The sequence below is a fragment of the Panthera onca genome, chromosome B1 (genome assembly GCF_046562875.1).
Source record: "Panthera onca isolate mPanOnc1 chromosome B1, mPanOnc1 haplotype 2, whole genome shotgun sequence".
Lineage (NCBI taxonomy): Eukaryota > Metazoa > Chordata > Mammalia > Carnivora > Felidae > Panthera > Panthera onca.
Window position 1 is genome coordinate 73,207,519 of NC_138342.1, and position 19,751 is coordinate 73,227,269.

Genomic DNA, 19,751 nt, shown 5'->3' on the forward strand with positions numbered 1-19,751 from the left:
CTTTAATACACGACTTATTGTAGTTTACCTTATTTACCTATCAAGTTAAAAACAACCCTGCAACAAAGTTACTTTCTTTAGTTGTATAGTCTTCATCATATTATTTTAGGTAAATAACTGGCAAATGGTAACTATTTATTCTGATTGCAGAAAAGGAAAGCATTTAAATCACTCTTCATTTCTTTATCTCTTTATGCAAGAGCCAGGTACAAAACTTTCACTGTCTATGTATCTATAGGACCCTCACTGTGGGACAGGAGACCACAACTTCTGTTGACACAGAACCACACTGGGTAACTTTTCTGCTTATGACAATGGACCCCTGACATTTTTTTTAGTGAAAATCCCAGGATGTTGGAGCTTTTTTTCTATGTCTCCCTGAAATACTGATCATTTTGATAACTTCTGATTACAGCACTGCACACCATTACCTAGAATCCTTCCAGATTCTGTCCAAAGAGCTTTCCTTCCCTCTTCTCCCTAAATCAGCTTCCAAGAGGGCCTGGCCTTTATTCCTGCCGCCATACTCTGTCATATTCGATGAAAAGTATGAAGGAACAAATTCTCTTAAAATGTAACAAACATAACCTTCTCTGTAGACAGCATTTACTTACAACAGTAGTTGCATTTTAGCAGTTTGCAATCAAGTGACTTTCTTGTTAGAGTACATCCATTTCTTACTACTCCAGCAATTGTTTGTTCATTTGTTTTGGTACTTGTATTTTTTTAAAATAATGTTATTGAGGTATATTTTATGTATCCTAAAATCTACTTTTCAAGTCTACACAGTTCAGTGATTTTTAGTAACTTTACCAAGTGGTCTAGCTATTGCCATAAATCAGTTTCAGAACATTTTCATTCCTCCCAAATAAAATCCCTCAGAGCATTTACATTAATCTCTGTGCCTCCCTGGTCCTCCACCCCCAGCCCCGGAGAATCACAACTCAACTGGCTATTTCTTTAAACTTGCCTTTTCTGGACATTTCATATAAATGGCAACATACCATACATGGTTTCTTGAGTCTTCACGGATTTTATAGAACAAAACTAGAGATTTTCCTTTGGCCTTTAAGAAAATCACACGTTTAAAGAAGTATATTACCTTTCAAATAAAACCTTGCAATAAATACTATTAAAAATCTAAAAAACTAAAATATTAATCCTGTTTTATTTAAGTTCTAAAATTTAAGAACATTCTGAAGGTAATATAGTGCTAGAAACATGAATGATCACTTAACCTATCTCACACATTGAAACAGATAGTAAGACAGCTATCCCTAAAGCTTTTAATCATTTTAACATCTCCAACTTTACATGTAATAGAACTTACCCTTTTTCCTTTTGAGGATGGATGTGTAACTTTCCCTTCTAGGAAAAATTTTAAATGGCTGGTTTCTTAATATATTAGTTAATGCCTACAGGTAGGTGTGTGTGTGTGTGTGTGTGTGTGTGTGTGTGTGTGTGTGTGTGTGTTATTTTCGTCCTCAGTATCTTTGAAAGGAATAAGAGTATCATGTGTAGCGAAAGGAACTGGAATGTTCCAGCCTTGCTTAAAAGGATGCACCTGTCCAATAACCTCCTGTTTTCTGTGAGTGCCTCTGATCCTCCAAATTTGTACACTGTGCTTAGAGTGTGGAGAAGGGCAGGCACTGACTCCTTTGAAGTAGGCAGGTCAGGTTAGAAATTATGCTTTTCAGTCTATTGTGAGTTTCAGTAATGCACACATCTCAACTACAAAAAAGAATTTTTAATAGTATTTTTGAAACTGCTGCTGTGAGTTTTAGATGACATACATGGATTAGCTAATGCTTTCACTGAATTAAGTGAACATGTCAATAAGTACTTCTGTCTTTGGCTTGGAATTCAGTATAAAATAGATAATTCTACTAAGCTCTAACAAAATCAAGAGATACTTATCCTTAAGCTTTTTTCATTGAATCACTCTAATTGGGACAGATTCTATGAAGAAAAATGATTGTTTATATGATCATAGCCTCAATGCCAATTTTTGAAAATTATAGAAATATGGAAAAAAATGTCATTCATCTAAATAAATTATGCTCCAAGATAGAAATCAGCCTGTAAGCAGTAAGTGATATCCCCTCCTTTTTGAACTCTCAAAACATCACACTTTAAGTGTGTAGCTCTCTTTACTTTTATTTTTGCAGCCACTATCTGAAGACTAGAAAATAGTGAATACATGTTGGTAACAATTCATACTTCTATTACATCTTAAGAAGAAATGAGACTCCCTAGAAGAACTGAAATGAAGAAGAAGACCAAGTGAGACAACCTGGGGAAAAATACTGAACAAGGCCTCAACTCTAAACATTCAAAGTTATCAAAACACACTGTTAGCCAAAAATTGCTTCTCAAAAGCCCTAGAAATTAGCCTTTAACCTGTTGTTTAAAAATCATAGGACATTTCACCATTCTGGAAATCTCAGTACCAAAAGGTTCTTTCTTGGTTTTATCTTTGTTATTAACTAATATGGTAATTCTGCTGTAAACCAAACCATGAGGTATAAAAGTGGTGCACTGATTTTTAAAGTGCAGACAGAACGATTTTTTTTTTGTAAAGTAAACCAAACTCACCAGGTCATAGACCAAACAAGAATAAATTCTGCTAAATTTTTTTTCCACAAAGAGCAACTACAGAATAAAAAAATCAATACTAGGAAAAACCCAGCTAAAGGCTGCCTGACAATTCCTAGAAAAAAAGTTGGTAAACCAAAGTAAATCTTGTATTAGGTAATAGGCACACAACAATGTATTTAATACACTATTGCCAACCTTTCTGTTTTAAGACTGGCACAACTAATCAACTGTTAAGGAAAATCTTCCTTAAAGACTTAGAAAAAGTTGTGTGTATATCACATATACCACTTTGAATTTATTTAAAAATTTATGAACTAGGGTGCCTGGGTGGCTCAGTTGGTAAAGCATCCTACTTTGGCTCAGGTCATAACCTCGTGGCTCGTTGGTTCAAGCCGTGCATTGGGCTCCATGCTGAAAGCTCAGAGTCTGTAGCCTGCTTGGGATTCTGCGTCTCCCTCTCTCTCTGTCCCTCCCCCATTCGTGCTCTATCAAAAATAAACACTAAAAAATTAAAAAAAATTATAAACTAATAACTTGTTCTGGACAATAAATAGAAACAGCTTCATCAGTGCATTTTTGAAATGAAAATTGCCATAATATCCATTCTCTTACTTCAAAGATATATGAAGGATTTAAAGTTTATTTTTAGTTAAATTTATTTTAATTATCTCCATTTGTCTTTTGACAATTTGTCTCACCATCTATGAAGAGGTATATAAACAGTAAATAGTAAAATCTCTGAATGGACATTACAGATTATGGACAGAGACAAGAACTTGGATGAGTTAATACTGCATGATGATGAGTAGCATGGTTTCTCTCTCTTTTTTTAAAGTATTTATCTCTGAGAGAGAGAGAGAGAGAGAGAGCGAGCATGCTCAGGAGAGAGCAGAAACGGGGGAGGAGGAGAGAGTGAGGGAGAGAGAGAGTCCTAAGCAGGCTACATGCTGGTCATGGAGCCTCATGTGGGGCTCAATCTCACCAACCATGAGATCTTGACCCAAGCTAAAATCAAGAGTCAGATGCTCAACTGACTGAGCCACCCAGGTGCCCTATGAAACTTTTTCCCTTTCATTTTCTGCCTGGATGAATTAAAAAAAAGATACAAAGAACAAATATTAAAATTTTTCTTTTCATTATTTCATTAAGGCATTCCTGGCATAACTCTCTACCAAGTAATTTCAGAAGATAACATCTACACTAGCTCTTGTCACCCAGCCACTTGACTCGGATATTTAAACTAGAGAAGAAAACTTTAAAAAGGTCCAGTATTTCTATCTTTGGCCTTTATTATTTTTGGAACTTTCCTCACTGCCCAAGGCCAGTTCCTCCACTGATAACACCCTTGCCGTTCAGTGGTGAAGACTGCACATTGCACAAACCCGGCCCCAGCAGCACAGCTATCCAGCAGGTGCGTAGCCTGTGCTTCTCAAGATGTTGCTCCCTCGTTTCCGAATTCCCTCTGGACGCCTTGTTGTAGTACCTCCAGGCTAGGAACATCAGCGTCTTTCTGTCCATGCACGCAAACCGGCCTTTCAGTTGTTAAAATATTTTAACACCCCAAATGGAGTAAAACAAACAAAACAAGCCCAACCCTTTCTGGACCGAGTCCACTCGTGCCCTCTGTCAAAGTGCAGACTCGTCTGCCCCTTTGCCAAGGCTCACAGGTGGCGCTGGGTCCACCATGTGGCCTTCTCACTGATCCCACGCACCTATAACCTCTCCTTCCGCACAGATGCCACAGGAGCCTTTATAAAATACAAGTCTGCTTGGATTGCCCGCCAATCCAGCGGGCATCCTACTTTGGCTCAGGTCATAACCTCGTGGCTCATTGGTTCAAGCCCTGCATTGGGCTCCATGCTGAAAGCTCAGAGTCTATAGCCTGCTTGGGATTCTGAGTCTCCCTCTCTCTCTGTCCCTCTCCCATTCGTGCTCTATCAAAAATAAACACTAAAAAATTTTAAAAAATTATGAACTAATAACTCGTTCTGAAGGCTCGCAGATATTCCTGAGATCACATTCTGTCATGGTCAAGAGAAAATCCAAAGCCTTTAATATGGGGGACAGTTTTTCATGATCTGATCTATTCAGCCTCTTAGCCCACCTCTAGCCTCATCTACATTCTAAACCCCAGGGTCCTGAATCCACTGCAACACTTGCTGTTCTCTGAGCTGTCCTCACCACCCCGCATGTCCTGGCACATGTTGTTTTCTTCCAGGAGCACCTTGTCTCGATTTACCTGCCCCCCAAACTTCTACTTATCCTACTAGTCCTATTTCTAAAGTCGTCCTCTTTCTGAAACCTTCTCTGACTCTCCTCTCCAGACGTGGTCTGTTCCCCTCCTCTGGCCTCACACAGCACCCTGGGTATTGTACTGGAAGCTTTTTAAGAGCACCTGAATCTTACTTATGACTTTATCACCAGACCATTTCACAGTGCTTGGTAGATGATGGGCACCTAGTATATGTGTGTTTAATGATCACAATTCAAGTTTTATTTACTTTTCCTCTGTGCCCCCAAGTGTAAGACTTAGGTCTCTTAATTCTCTGAATTGCCAGCACCAGCAAGTAAATGCCACATAACTAGATCTCCATAAAGATTAATGACAGTTGAATGAATCAATACTATAACTAACTCCAGCCCTCCCTTGTCTCACTGATCCTGCAGGCTGATGAAAGATTACTTTTTCTAATATATAATTTTCCATGGTTCCCATCACCTACTCCTACCCAGGTGAAACTTTTACTGGCTTCCTATTACTTACAGGATGAAGCCCACTTCCCTAGCTCAGTTCTTTTGCATAGAAATGCACTTTCTTTGACCTTCACCAACACTCTCTTCCCCCTTTGCATCTCAGCTTAGGCTTTCCCTGCCCAAACTAAAATTGTCTTTGCGTGAGTCTGGGACATTAACCCGATTTAGTTTCTTAATATCCCCACTTGTTAGAGCTGAAATGATCTTCACAAGCTCCCCACTGCCCCCCGCCCACTTTTTCTAAGTGTTTTCCTATTACTCCCTTCACTAAAATGTAAGTTCCATAAACACAGGGGCCTGGTTGGCCTTGTTCAATGCTGTATCCCTGATCCTAAAGCAGTTCCTGGAACCAGAGATTAAGTGCTGATCATTTGTTCAGTGAAGGAAAGAATAAATGCAAAAATACTTCTAGTTGGCATTCAAGGTCCTCAGTGACCTGGGTGCCCTCCATTTTCCCAGCCTTATCTCCAACCAATTCCTCACATGATACCTGTTTGCTATTTCCCAAATATCTCTATTAGACTTCCTGACTAGGCCTTCTTTTTCTTCCTATTTAAATTCTCTTCATCTTTTATAGGAATTCCTTCTTTCATAAGGCAATCCAAAGTGGTAAGCTCCTGAGCTATTTATCTAGTTAATGTCTTAAATATCTTTCAATTCTCTAGAGCTTTCTTATAATGGATTTTTTAATAAATGGGCTTTAAGTTATAACAAAAGACTGAAAATTCTTAAAGGAAAAAACTTCCAAATGCTAGGAGTTAATAAGATTCAGACTCCATTTTATCTATTAAAAAAAAAACCCTACATGTCTTCTTCAAGTATAACAAAGAGGTTTGCTTTCCAGTATAATGTGCAACATAATAAATAGTTAAAATGATACATTCAAATGTGTTAGTGACAGCTGGTTCCAGTAACAACTCTGATGTCCATTTTGACTGCAAATATAATGTGCAACATAATAAATAGTTAAAATGATACATTCAAATGTGTTAGTGACAGCTGGTTCCAGTAACAACTCTGATGTCCATTTTGACTGCAAATAATACTGGCCACTGACCATATTATGAAAAGGGAACCAAGAAGTAACTCTTCCCACTTACAACTCTGAGCCTAGCACAGTCCAGTTGACTAGATACTTTGTTTTAAAACATAAACAAAAAAGTACATATAACAAATCAGGAACACTTCTGTGGTAAGAACTATTACTCAAAACAATTCTCAAAACTTAGAATGAGTTTTAAATAGTTTTACTGGTCTGCATCCTGTTGACCCCAGTGGTAGTTACATGCAAACATTCCTAAGTATGCCAGGCTATACATGGGAGCAGACAATACATGATGTAACATGTAAACAAAAGAAACATGCCAACCTGGATACCAACTTTGCACCACTAGCATCTTCTGCTGAATTCACATCATTCCAGTAGGGTTTTCTATGACTTAGCCGCAGGCTGACCTGAGGAACACCATCTGACAGCTCTGGTTGTGGTACTCTGTGTGACTGAATAGATCCCTCACTCCTGGATTTTGGGATCTAGAAAATACAATTTGAGGAGGAGGGAGGATTTAAAAAAATCTTTCAGATTAAGTTATCAAAGATAATTTGTTCTAACTTATTAGTAACCTAATGTATTAATGACATTCCAGAAAAATACCAACCTAGGTATAGAATTTAAAATATTAAAAATAAATTGCTAAAAAGCAAAGGGCACAGGGAAGGGGAGATATCAACACTTCCAAGGGGAACTTTCAAACCATATACAGCCCACATCCCTTTCCTGGATTCTGATACAAATCTTCCCCAGGCTTACCCCCTCCCTCCCTCCCCTAGCCCCCACCATTAGAATAATTATGCTGTGTAATGAGAGATTATGAGAGTATATCAGAGTGGCAACCTGGAGTGAAGGAAAGAAGAAATAGAAAAAGACAGGGGAAAAAAAAAGGGCTGAGAACCAGTGAAATGAAGGATGACAATATCAGAAAGGTGTCTAGAAATATTTACTACCAACAAGTAAAATCTGCACCAGTTCGCTAATAGTTTCTGTTGTCATCTTCTTTTATAGGGCAAAGTATGGTGTAATACACTTTTAACTAAAGAAATAGCTAGGAAAAATGCACCTTTTTAGTTCTCTTCTGTCTCTAGAGGCACGGGCAACACAAGTGCCAAGTAAACCCTGGTGTACTGACTTCTCCTATCTGAGGTTATGTGCTCCCTCCAACCCCAGAAACACCCTCATGCTTTTATATTGCATCAGAAACAATGTGAATACAATTGATATCCTTCTCCTGAAATTGTGTAAAAATCATGTGAGAGTTTCAGGAAAAATTCAAACCCTCAGATCAATTGTATTTGTTACACCGGAAGCTCTTTCTCATCTCCTGGACTTTTCTTATACTTGTCCTTCAACTGGAATGTCATCTATTCATCACTGGCCACTCACCAATTGCCTAAGACCAAACCAAATCTTAACTTCCTTTGAGGCTGAGAGAAGAATCCACTTCCCCGGGCGCCTGGGTGGCTCGGTTGGTTGAGCGTCTGACTTTGGCTCAGGTCATGATCTCACGGTTCATAGGTTCGGGCCCTGCATCGGGCTCAGTGCTGACATCTCAGAGACTGGAACCTGCTTTGGATTCTGGGTCTCCCTCTCTCTCTGCTCCTCCCCTACTCAAACTCTGTCTCTCTCTCAAATGACCTTTCCCAACTTTGAATTCCTGTAATACAATGCCACAAAATCCATGCTTGATCTCATGTCGCCTGATAGTTGTTTTATATTTCTAAGTTATATGGCTTCAGCCAGATGTCTGGACACAGAGATTATAGTCTCATTCTCTTCCCCTTTCTCCTCCTCTACTGTGTCCTTTTCCTCCTCTTATTTATATTATTATTTTTAACATTTTAGCCATTGAGTCTAGTTAAGTTTTGAACCCATTAATACTTATTGTCAGACAACACACTTTTTTTTTAGAAGATATTTTTTCTTTTCTTTCTTTCTTTTTTAAGTTTATTTATTTTGAGAGAGTGCATGAGCAGGGGAGGGGCAGAGAGAGAGGAAGAGAGACAGAATCCCAAGCAGGCGTTGCAGTATCAGAACAGAGCCCAACATGAGGCTCAAACCCATGAACCATGAGATCCTGACCTGAGCCAAAACCAAGAGTGAGATGTTTAACCCACTGAGCCACCCGGGTGCTCCAACAACATACTTTTCAACTGTAAGATATTCCAAAGACACTGACTGACCAAGAAACTAGGGTAACAGGCAATTAAAAAAAGTAATATGGGGACAGTTATAAACATCAATATTTAATAAATTCATACCTCTATGAGAATTACAAAAATAACACATGAAAATAATTTAGCAAATAGTTACATTTACCACAGAGCAAAGTAAGTACTCAAAATATTAATTTTAATATTAATTTAAATTAGTTTAATATTAATAACTTATTAATATTGTTAAGTAAAACTTGCCCAAATCTGACAATTACCAATGAATTGTTCCACTACATTTCTCTGTAGAGTGTTCACAAAAGTTCATGAAAATCAAGGGAAAGTGAATTTTTTAAAATTATAAACTATAGTTCACTGAGATATTTGCCAAGATTACTTATGAAAGAAATATTTAGGTAAACAGCAAGAGAACATATTAAAAGTACAAATATATGCTATTATATATTTCATAAAAGGGGCTCTTTTGCATGTGGCTATTTTTCATATGAGTAGACAGGAAAAATAAATACACTGAAAAAGCAGTAAGATTTCAAACTAGTTAGCTAAAAAATCTCATACCCAGACTTAATTCTCTCAATATTAAAACAAATATAAGAACAGTTGTTTGGCAACATTTTATGGTGTTAAAATAAGGACATAGCATTTTAAGTTCAGTGATAATTTGGGGGTTCTAAAGTTGATTCAATAGTTTATGTAAAGGAGAAATATTCTAAGGTAGAAAGGTAACATGTAGCTGATTCCACTTGGTCAGTTTACATTAAAATAGACTACATAACACAGATCACTTAAGACTCAGATACCATGAACTATATCAGGCACATTTTTCAAAGTATTTTTCTGTGATGATTTAATCTCTATAAAAATAAAATAGAGGGGCGCCTGGGTGGCTCAGTCCATTAAGCATCTGACTTCGGCTCAGGTCATGATCTCATGGCTCATGAGTTGGAGCTCCACCTCGGGCTCTGTGCTGACAGCTCAGAGCCTGGAGCCTGCTTTGGATTCTGTGTCTCCCTCGCTCTCTGCCCCTCCCCCACTCATGCTCGGGTGTGTGTGTGTGTGTGTGTGTGTGTGTGTGTGTGTCTCTCTCTCTCTCTCTCTCAAAAATAAGCATTAAAAAAATTTTTTTAAATACAACAGGATTGTCATTAGCCATGAACTTTAAAATATAAATTTATTAATATATACTAAAGTAGTCCAAAGAGCTGAGCTTATGCACAAGGACATGAAAACACCACATGAAGCCTATGAGAGAACAAAATTGTTAGAAAAAGGTAGGTCAGTAACTCTGAGACCATTAGAACTATAGAGTGTATATATATATACACACACACACACATATATATACACACACTATATATATACACTATATAAATATATATATACACTATATATATACACTAAATATACACTATATATACATATAAACTATATAAATATATATATACACTATATAAATATAAATATACACACACACACATTTTAAAAGGAATGCATGTTTTTAAAGGAGATAAATGATACCATCATGAAGATGTACCTTCAAGACTACACATTTCATTACAGATATGATTACTGTAGGAAAAATAGATAAAAATCTAAAATCTGCTGCTCTACCTTTGTCATTAATTTTAGTACAAATGTATTAACTTTGAGAAAAGTAAAGAGATCACTGTCTTTGCCTTAGCTGGAATTGAGCTTTGATTTGAGCCTTGGCCTTATAAGGTAGGTAGAAGAGATAGTTTTATTTTTATGCTCTGAGTGTCCACCTCAGATTGTGTACCGTTTACACTTTAAGGTGGTATTCAGGGCTCCTTTCATCATAGAACTCTCGGAGGAGGAGGAAGACCCCAGTTATCCAAGGCAAAGGATACAAGGAGACATCTTATTACAGTGTAGCCTTAAAGCAGTTGTTCTCTCCAGCAGCCAGTTTTGTCCGGAGACATTACTGGTTGTCATGATGGGGGTGAGTGGGTGTGCTACTAGAGTCTAGTGGGTAAAGACCAGGAATGTGATGAAGCATCTTACAATGCACAGGACAGCCTGTCACAAAAAAGAGTTATCTGATCCAAAATGTCAGTAGGGCTAAAGCTGAGAAACTCTGATTCAGGGGTATGGTAAGAAGAAACCTGTATTGACCCAGCTCCTCTTTTTCTATCCTTTTCTTCTGGCTCCACCCTCCCTTTTTTTTTTTTTTTTTTTTTTTTTGCCATTGCCAAGATGTAATGGGCCCAGGTCAGCTATAGGTTTAGCAAAAATGGGCCAGCTAGGTCATCTAGGCCTGCCTTGTCTAGTCATGGGTGATATTGATTCCGTGAGGTTCAGTCAAGCTCTGTGGGGCAGGGACTCCAAATAGGGCTAAAAGCCTGACTATGATAAATGGAGTTCATGTGCTTTGAGAGATCCACCTGCAGTTTCCCTCATAATATGTGGCTGCAGTTAGAAAACTGCCAACCATCTGGAATACTGAGGTGACAAAGCTTTTCCTTTCCACTGGAGATATCCATTAAGTCACAGCAGACTTGGCTTCGTTTTTTTTAGTGATTGCTTCATGATACTGTACTTGAAGGTGAAAACTATAAAAGCCCTCAAACCATTTATGAAAAACACTTTGCTCAGAAGAATTCTGCCATTGACTGTTTGAGATAAGGATCTAGGCACTTGTTGTGTGATTGATGTGTATAACCGAAATACTAACAATTCCAGAGACTGTAAAAAGAGCACATTCCATGCATGTATTTGCAGGTATGGAATAGTCTAACACAAGTAATTCAAGTTGCTTTAGATTTTGAGATGCCATGGGGCTAGAAACAAAAGAATAAGCTTTGATAAAGTAAAATTAGGAAATATTCTCCTGAATGTTGCTGCTATTAGTTGTAAAGATGTAGTGTTACTCTGTGTTAGGCATGGTTCCATGAGATTTATGTCAATTAATCTATTTAATTGTCATGACAACCCAAAGAGGCAGGGACTATTATCACCATCTCACAAATGAGGAAACTGAGGCATTAAGAGTTTGAATTACTTGTTCTATTGAGTAAGTGGCAGAACTACAGTTACAACCCAGGGAATCAGGCCTCAGTTCTCGTGCTTACCATTACTTTCTATATCTGGTTACATGTTAAACATTAGAATTGCAAGAAGAAAAGACACTTTTGGATGAAAGTCACGTTACAGTCCATAACGCAAACCATTTTCTTCCCTTTTTTTGGCATTAGTAGTTAAAACTCTCTTTAAATTTATCTCTCTGGCATCTACTGAACTGTTCTAGCAGTATAATCTTAGGAGAAAAAGTCAGTTATGAGGACAAAACTATAAATGTATTCATATTTTTTTATTTATAATGGGCCAAAAATGTAAGCATTTTACAAAGTCAAATTACTATCATAGGCAATTATAGCACATCTATATTTTGAAGGATATCTTAGCCATTAAAATATCTCTAAAGTTTTTAATGAGACTGTGAAATTGTGTTATGATATATAATACAGTGTGAGCCCATTGAGCAAATAAAAATGCATATAGGTATATACCTCCAATAAAACTCAGATCATCACCATACTTAAAACATACAAAAATAAATTTCAAAGGCCAAAAACAAATTTTGTCACAGTCAACACTGCCAATATTTTAACATGGTCTCATCTTTAAAAATTGAACAGGAAATCCAGAACCAGAAAAACATCTGTGAAACCAGGCTCTGATTTACCTTTATACATTGATGTGACTAACAACATTAAAAAATCATGTGCCTCAATTTAATATTTATCCATATGAATCTATCACTGTGAGGCCACAATTGTAAGTCATAAGTACAGGCCCTCCATCCCCCAGGCAACTGCAGGGTAAGAGTTGTGTGTCCTACAGGACTGAAACAAAGGGATGGCAGGTGAGTCAGGAGGAAAGGCTCAGTTGACTAGACTGGGACCAGTCTCTAAAATCCGAATCTCCCTTTTCTTTCTGTAGGTGGAGTGAGTTCACTGCTTATTATGGGTTTCTTCCCAGCAAAGTAATGTGCATATGAATCAAGTGCAGGAAAATTTATGGGTCTTTAGAATGATTTGATAGTTATCTAGCTGTGTTTGAGAGACAAGATGAGCCTACGGTCCTCCTACTATGCCGCCATCTCAGCTCCCCTCCTCAAGTGCAGGACAATTTATAACAACAATTTAGAATGCTATCAAAGTAGTTTTAAGTTTTTTGAAGTTCAAGCATAAAAAAATAATATTTTGGTCTTAGGAGTCACCCTAAGTCCTGGTCAGTTGCTGGGCTTGCATTTTGAAATTAGAAAAACTGTTAAGTCTATTCTTTTCATCCTCAGATACTTTGAGCTCTGTTTAGAATAGGGCAGAAAATCACAATCAAGGCTCAAATAATGAAGGAAGTTGTGACAGAAGGAGTCTGAAAAGTTAATTTTTAACATTTAGACGTTCTAAATAAAGACTATTAGACTGTCTCATCTCCTTGACCGTTTTTTCCCTCTGCTTATCATTTGTATGGAAGAGGGCATAGCCTCTTGCCAAACTTCATGCTCATTCAAGTCATAATCTTCATAAGAAGAAATGGTGACATAACGGAGCACTAGAAAAGAGATGTTAAACTCTGATTTTTTTAAAAAGACATTTCTAGGGTAAAAAAGGTTAAAAAAAAGTCCTCTAAATCTGAAAAAAGCCTTTGTTTTTAATTAAAAATATCTAAGTTTGCTTTTCAAAAGTGAGGGTTTTTTTTTGTTTGTTTGTTTTTTTTTTTTTTTTTTTTACTAAACAGCTGCAGTTCTTCTGATAATCGGATCAATCTATTATGTGCCAGCGACAGTGCTAATTGATGGCCCAGGTTTTTTCTGAGAAAGCTATTAACATGTTTTAGGGAATTTGGGGGAATTTCTTGTACATACTTTTCCTTCCTTCCTTCCTTCCTTCCTCCCTCCCTCCCTCCCTCCCTCCCTTTTTTTGTAAAAGTGGGTCAGTGTTAAAGTTATAACTAATTAAAATCTCATCTTGATCTAAGTTTTAGTCTGTACTTTAGAATAAAATCACTTTAACTTTGTTAGAAAAATTGTGTACAAAGACAAAAACTTCACAATTAAAAAAATAGTTTATCTTGAAAGAGATCAGATAGAGCAATTACAGGTTCAGAGTGTGTACCAATCAAGTAAGGAACCCTCAGCACTTGGTGTTCCTTAACTGTTCTCTTTTCATCTCCTTTCCCCTCTGCAAAGGTAGGTGCCTCACAGCAGAGATTTTTTGTTTGTTTTGCTAACTGCTGTAGCCTTGGCTCCTAGAACAGCACCTGGCAAATAGTAGGCAACCACTATATATTTGTGTAATAAATGAACAAATGAATGACCAAACTAAACATCATCTACCTTCCTCCCAGAAACACTGAAATGTTAACAGATTATCCGTAGATATGATAAAGTAAATTCATTCTCCTGTGTAAGCATTGCTCTTATTTTAGAAATTTCATTTATATTGTTTCAAATCTTGTAAGTTAATTTTTAAAATGGCTATGGTACAGAAATGGGAAGAAGGGGCAGGAAGCTACATTTACTCAGCATAAGCGATCCCACAGTAGAGCCGTCTGACCTGGGACATAGGCTCAAGAAAGTCTCACCTTTTTAGAATCTGCTCACAGATCAATCTGTACATGGCAGTAAGCTGAGGCTTATTCACATCAACACAGTTCCAACTGCTATTTTACAAAGTTATTCATTTATGTCCCTGACTTCAGGTCTTTTACCAGGGAAAAAAAATCACGCAGAAAGTAATTGTAAAGTGAGCAGTTTAGGAATTTACATAGAAGACTTTCAAAAATTTTCCTTCTATTAGTAAAATAAAAATTTGCTTTAAAATTTTTGATCACTTATTTCTAATTATCAAAATCAATGATCAATCAATGAGAATGTTTATCATCTCATCCCAAATACAATCTTTTGACCTCAAGTTCTTGCTAATGTAGAGGACAGGATTATACAGGGTGAAGGAGTCTTAAAATAGGCTGTTCTCTGGAAGCTTATTCCAAAAGGATGCTACCAACACTGGAAGGAATGCTGTGAAAAAGTGGTTCTGACCCAGTGGGGCACATCACAATATCCTTTGGAGATTTAAAAAGTACACCTGCCTTAATTTATCCTACCACCCCATTTCTCAGTCTGAAGGAATATCTCTGAGACAGATCCTGGGCAGGTGAATTAGAAACAAACACCTTAGAATAATATGTGCTGCTGCTGACTCAAAGTTTTAAAATTTGCCAAGAAGCAAATAATTTCTCTTTGAGGTTTTGAAAATAAGTGTTGAAGTAAAAAAAAAAAAAACATTATATAACTGAATTGTTTGATTATAGCTGGTCATATAAGTTCCACATTTATACCAGAAAAATTAGGTGGAAAATTAACAAATCAGATGTTTATTTTAGAACCACTCAGGTTTTGAATTGAAGAGAGGTCTACTCCAACTCCTTTATTTCAAAAATAAAGTCTAGGGGTGCCTGGGTGTCTCAGTTGGTTAAGTGTCTGACTCAGATCATGATCTCACAGTTCGTGAGTTTCAGCCCCTTATCGGGCTCTGTGCTGAAAGCACAGGGCTTGCTTGGGATTCTCTCTCTCTCCCTCTCTCTCTGCCCCTCCCTTGCTCATTCACTCTCTCTCAAAAATAGATAAACATTAAAAAAAAATGAAGTCCAGGGGTCCAGAGAACTGAAATGAGCTGCCCAAGGTTGTATAGATGAAGGAAAACTGGCTATTAAAAGTCCTTTCTCCTGACCAAACTGACAGTGAGAAATAAAGTGATAAAGTGTAAAATTCGGGGCAAACTAGCCGATTAGTGGTAATCCAAGGAGGCAACATACCTTCTGTGGCCCAGATGGCAAGACCTTGGGCCAGGAGCATGCTGCCATTGTGTGAAGTTGTAAGCTACCTGGCACAGTCTCATTATCGGTGCCAGCCTGACATACAGGTTTTGTTTATTTGAGAAAAACGCACTTCTATCTTGTTTAAGTCAATGTTGTTCGGGGTTTATTTATATGCAAGCGAACCTAATCCAAACTGATACAAGATTTTGCTCAAATACTACTTTATCAGTAACGCCTTCTTTGACACAATTTAATAAATAGCAGAATTCTCCCTTATGCACTACTCCCCACTTCCCTGATCTTGCTTTATTTATCTCCACTGCACATAATACCATCTGACACACTGTATATTTACTTTTGCTTATTTATTTGTTGTCTTTTCCTCCTACCCAGATATAAATTCTATGAAGGCAAAAACCCTCATGGGTTTGTGTTACAAACATGGTGGGATGGAGGGAGGGCTAAGGAAGGGCATGGCTCACCTTAAAGGGAAATATAACCACTTACTTTTATTGGGTCAAAATTTAGTCACATGGTGACACACAGCTGCCTGGGAAGTTAGAGCAAGTAGTCTTATAGATGTAATTCAGTGTATAAAGCCAAGGGAGGGAGGGAGAATAGGTTTTGGGGAGGCCACTGGCAGTCTTGAACACAGAGAAAGAAAGAAAGAAAGAAAGAAAGAAAGAAAGAAAGAAAGAAAGAAAGGAAGGAAGAAAGAAAGAAAGAAAGAAAGGTCTGAAAGGGATGTTTGGGGAGGAACACTCCAGATAGAGAAAAGAGCAGGGCAAAGGTCCTGAGAAGGAAGCATGACTCCCAAGTCTGAGGGACAGTAAGGAGGTCACTGTGGCTGGAGCTGAATGAATCAGAAGAGTGGCAAGAGATGAGGCCAGTGATGTAGCAAGAGGGCCCAGATCATGTATACCCATAGGTATTTTAAAGACTTTGGTTTTTACCTTGAGCAAACAGAAACTTTTTGGAAGATGTTGAACAGAAAAGTAACGTGTCTGACTTTTGTTTTAACAGGGTCATTACTATTGCATTGAGAAGAGACTTGTAGAAGGGGCAGAGTAATACAAGGATACCAACTAGGAAGTAGCCGAGATGCTTATGGCTTGAATCCAGGAGCTGGTTAGAAGGTATTATTAGATTCTGGATATAACCTGAATGTGGAATCAACAGGATTTGCTGAAGCACTGGATGTGAGGCAGGCAAGAGTCAAGGATGATGAAACTGCCATCAGGGAGTTAGGAAAGATAGCAGGGAGTATAGATTTTGGTGGGTAAATCAGGAGTTTATAGCCTTGGATGTGCTAAAAACTTTAATAACTTTGGACATGCATGCACCTAACAGAGAGTTGGAGACAGCTGGATATGGTAGTTGGAATTGAGAAACTTGGACTGAAAATATAAGTTTAGGAGCCATCTATATATATGGATGATATTTAAAAACTAAGTAATTAGAAATGATCGTCTAGGGAGTGAATCTAAATAGAGAAGGGAAGAGATCAGACCAAGAACTGATATCCAGAGCATGCCAAGGTTGGAGAAAGAAGACCCAGAGAGACTGAGGAGTGAACAGTGAGGTAGAAGGAAAACTAAGAGAATATCCTGAAAGGCAAGGGTAAAGGGATTCAACAGGGAAGGAATAAATACAGTTACCATGTTATAAAACAATTCCAAAACACGTATCTACATAAAGACTTGTACATGAATGTTTATAGCAGCATTAACTGTTATAGCCAAAAAGTGGAAACAACTCATATGTCCATCTACTGATGTCTGGGTAAGCAAAATGTGTCTATCTGTACAATGGAATACTATTCAACTATAAAAAGGAATGGAGTACTGATGCATACTATAACATAGATGAATCTCAAAAATATTACGCTAAGTGAAAGAAGGAAAACATAAAAAGACACATAGTGTATTATTCCATTTATATGAAATGTTCAGAACACACAGATCTACAGAGACTGAGAGTGGCTCAGTGACTTCCAGGGACTGAGCAATGGGAAGTGACTGCATATGGGAATGGGGTTTGCTTTGGATGAAGGTGTTCTGGAATTAAACAGTGTAGACAGTTGCACAATTTTGTAAATATACTAAAAAATCACTGCATTCTAATTTTAAAAGTGAATTTTATGTACATAAATTATATCTCAGTAACACTGTTATTTAAAAGAGAAAGACGGTGTGATCAAGTGTGTCAAATGCTGCTGACAGGGTGAAGAGGATGAAAACTGAGAATTGACCCCTGAATCTGGCAGTGTGTCGTCACTTGACAAGAGCTGCTTCATTCACGTAGTGGGACTGATTAGAGTGGGTCCAGGGAGAATGTAGAAGAGGAAGTGAAAACAGCAAGCTTATATGGTTCTTTTGAGGAGTTTTGTTGTAAGGAAATGAGTGATTGCTAAAAGGGGCTGTGGAGTCAAGGGAGAGGTTTTTTGTTTTGTTGTTTCATTTTTTTTTTAATAAGGAAGGAAACAGTATAGCATATTTCTATGCTAATGGGAATGATTCAGTAGACAAAAACCTGATGACCTACAGGGGATAGGAGGGGGGAGAGGATTCAGGGAGCAGAGTGCTGGGGTGGGTGCAGTATGGGACTAGGTTCACAGTGGAGGGGCTGATGTTGGGCACAGCAAGTGTAGCACACCTCCTGTGTCTAGAAGAAAGGAGAGAACATGGCGTGGGGGGCAGGTGCAGGGTACATGTGAGGGTGGGAACAGGTGAATATTCTCTCTTCATATTCTCAGTGAAATAGAAAGTAAGGTCATCATCTGAGACAGAAGGGCGAAGAGGCAAAAGCTGGAATATGAAGGCCAAGGAATAAGTATAAAGCAGTTGTTTGAAAGAGAGGAAGAGTGGAAAGATAGGGGAGAATGGCAGGCAAGCAACATGAGGGCTGAGTTGAAGTTGGTAGTCATATACTTAAAGTGAGACCTCAAACCTGTAGTAGAAGGAAGAAAATGACAAAGATCAGGGAAGAAATAAATGAAAGAGACTAAAAAGGTAATAGAAAAGATCACTGAAACTAAGAGCTAGCATTTTGAAAAGATAAACAAAATAGACAGCTCTTAGCTAGACTCACAAAGGAAAAAAAGAAGACTCAAACAAAATTAGAAATGAAAGGAGACAACTGAAATACAAAGGATTGTAAGAGACTACAAAGAATAATTACCTGCCAAACAAATTAGACAACCTAAAAATATTCAATCCACTAAAACTGAATCATGAAGAAATAGAAAATCTGGGGGCACCAGTTGAATGTCCAACTTTAGCTCAGGTCATGATCTCACTCATGGCTTGTGAGTTCGAGCCCCGCATCAGGCTCTGTGCTGACAGCTCAGAGCTTGGAGTCTGCTTCAGATTCTGTGTCTCCTTCTCTCTCTCTCTCTCTCTCTCTCTCTCTCAGCCCCTCTCCTACTTGTGTTCTGTCTCTGTCTCAAAATTAAACATGAAAAAAAAAAAGAAATAGAAAATCTGAACATACCAATTACTAATAAGGAGCAATGATTAACTCAGTAATCAAAATCCTCCAATAAACAAAAGTCTAGGAGCAGACAGCCTCACAGGGAAATTCTACTAATGTTTAAAGAGTAATTAATACCAATCCTTCCCCCATAAAAAGATGACTAGGGAACACTTCCAAACTCATTTTACAAGTCCAAAAAGTCCTGATATCAAAACCAGATACTACAAGAAAATTATAAGACAATATTCCAGATGCAAAAAATTCTTAACAAAATATTAGCAGCCTGAATTCAATACTAATTAAAAGGATCACACACCATGATTAACTGGGATTTATTCCAGGTATGCTTCATGGTCCAACATCAGCAAATCAATGTGATACATCATATTAACAAAATGAAAGATAAAAATCATATGATCATCTCAATAGGTGAAGAAAAAAAGCATTTGAGGAAATACAACATAGATTCATGACAAAAACTCTAAAACAATGGGTATTGAGAGAACATACCTGAACATAATAAAAGCTATATATGACAGGCCCACAACTTATCATAGTCAACATGAAAAGCTAAAAGCTTTTCCTTTAAGATCAGTAACAAAACAAGGATGCCCACTCTTGCCACTTTTACTCAGCATAGTGCTGGAAGTCCTATCTAGAGCAATTAAGCAAGAAAAAGAAATAAAAAGCATCCAAATCAGACAAGAAGTAGTAAAACTATCTCTTTGCAGAGGACATAATCTTATATACAGAAAGCTCTAAGACTAGACCAAAAAAGGGTTATAATTAATAAACTCAGTTAAGTTGTAGAATATAAAATCAATATACAAAAATCAGTTGCATTTCTATATACT

The 19,751-nt window shown here is 37.5% G+C and overlaps 1 protein-coding gene across 5 annotated transcripts in view; it reads right to left on the reverse strand.

Annotated features, from left to right (window-relative positions):
* FAM13A (family with sequence similarity 13 member A) overlaps positions 1-19,751 on the reverse strand; it is a 368,680-nt gene that overhangs the window by 133,160 nt on the left and 215,769 nt on the right. For all 5 annotated transcript variants that reach the window (XM_078445913.2, XM_078445914.2, XM_078445911.2 and 2 more), the window contains exon 7: positions 6,722-6,885. In XM_078445913.2, coding sequence (XP_078302039.2) covers positions 6,722-6,885 — 164 coding nt within the window. The remainder of the gene's footprint in view (positions 1-6,721; positions 6,886-19,751) is intronic.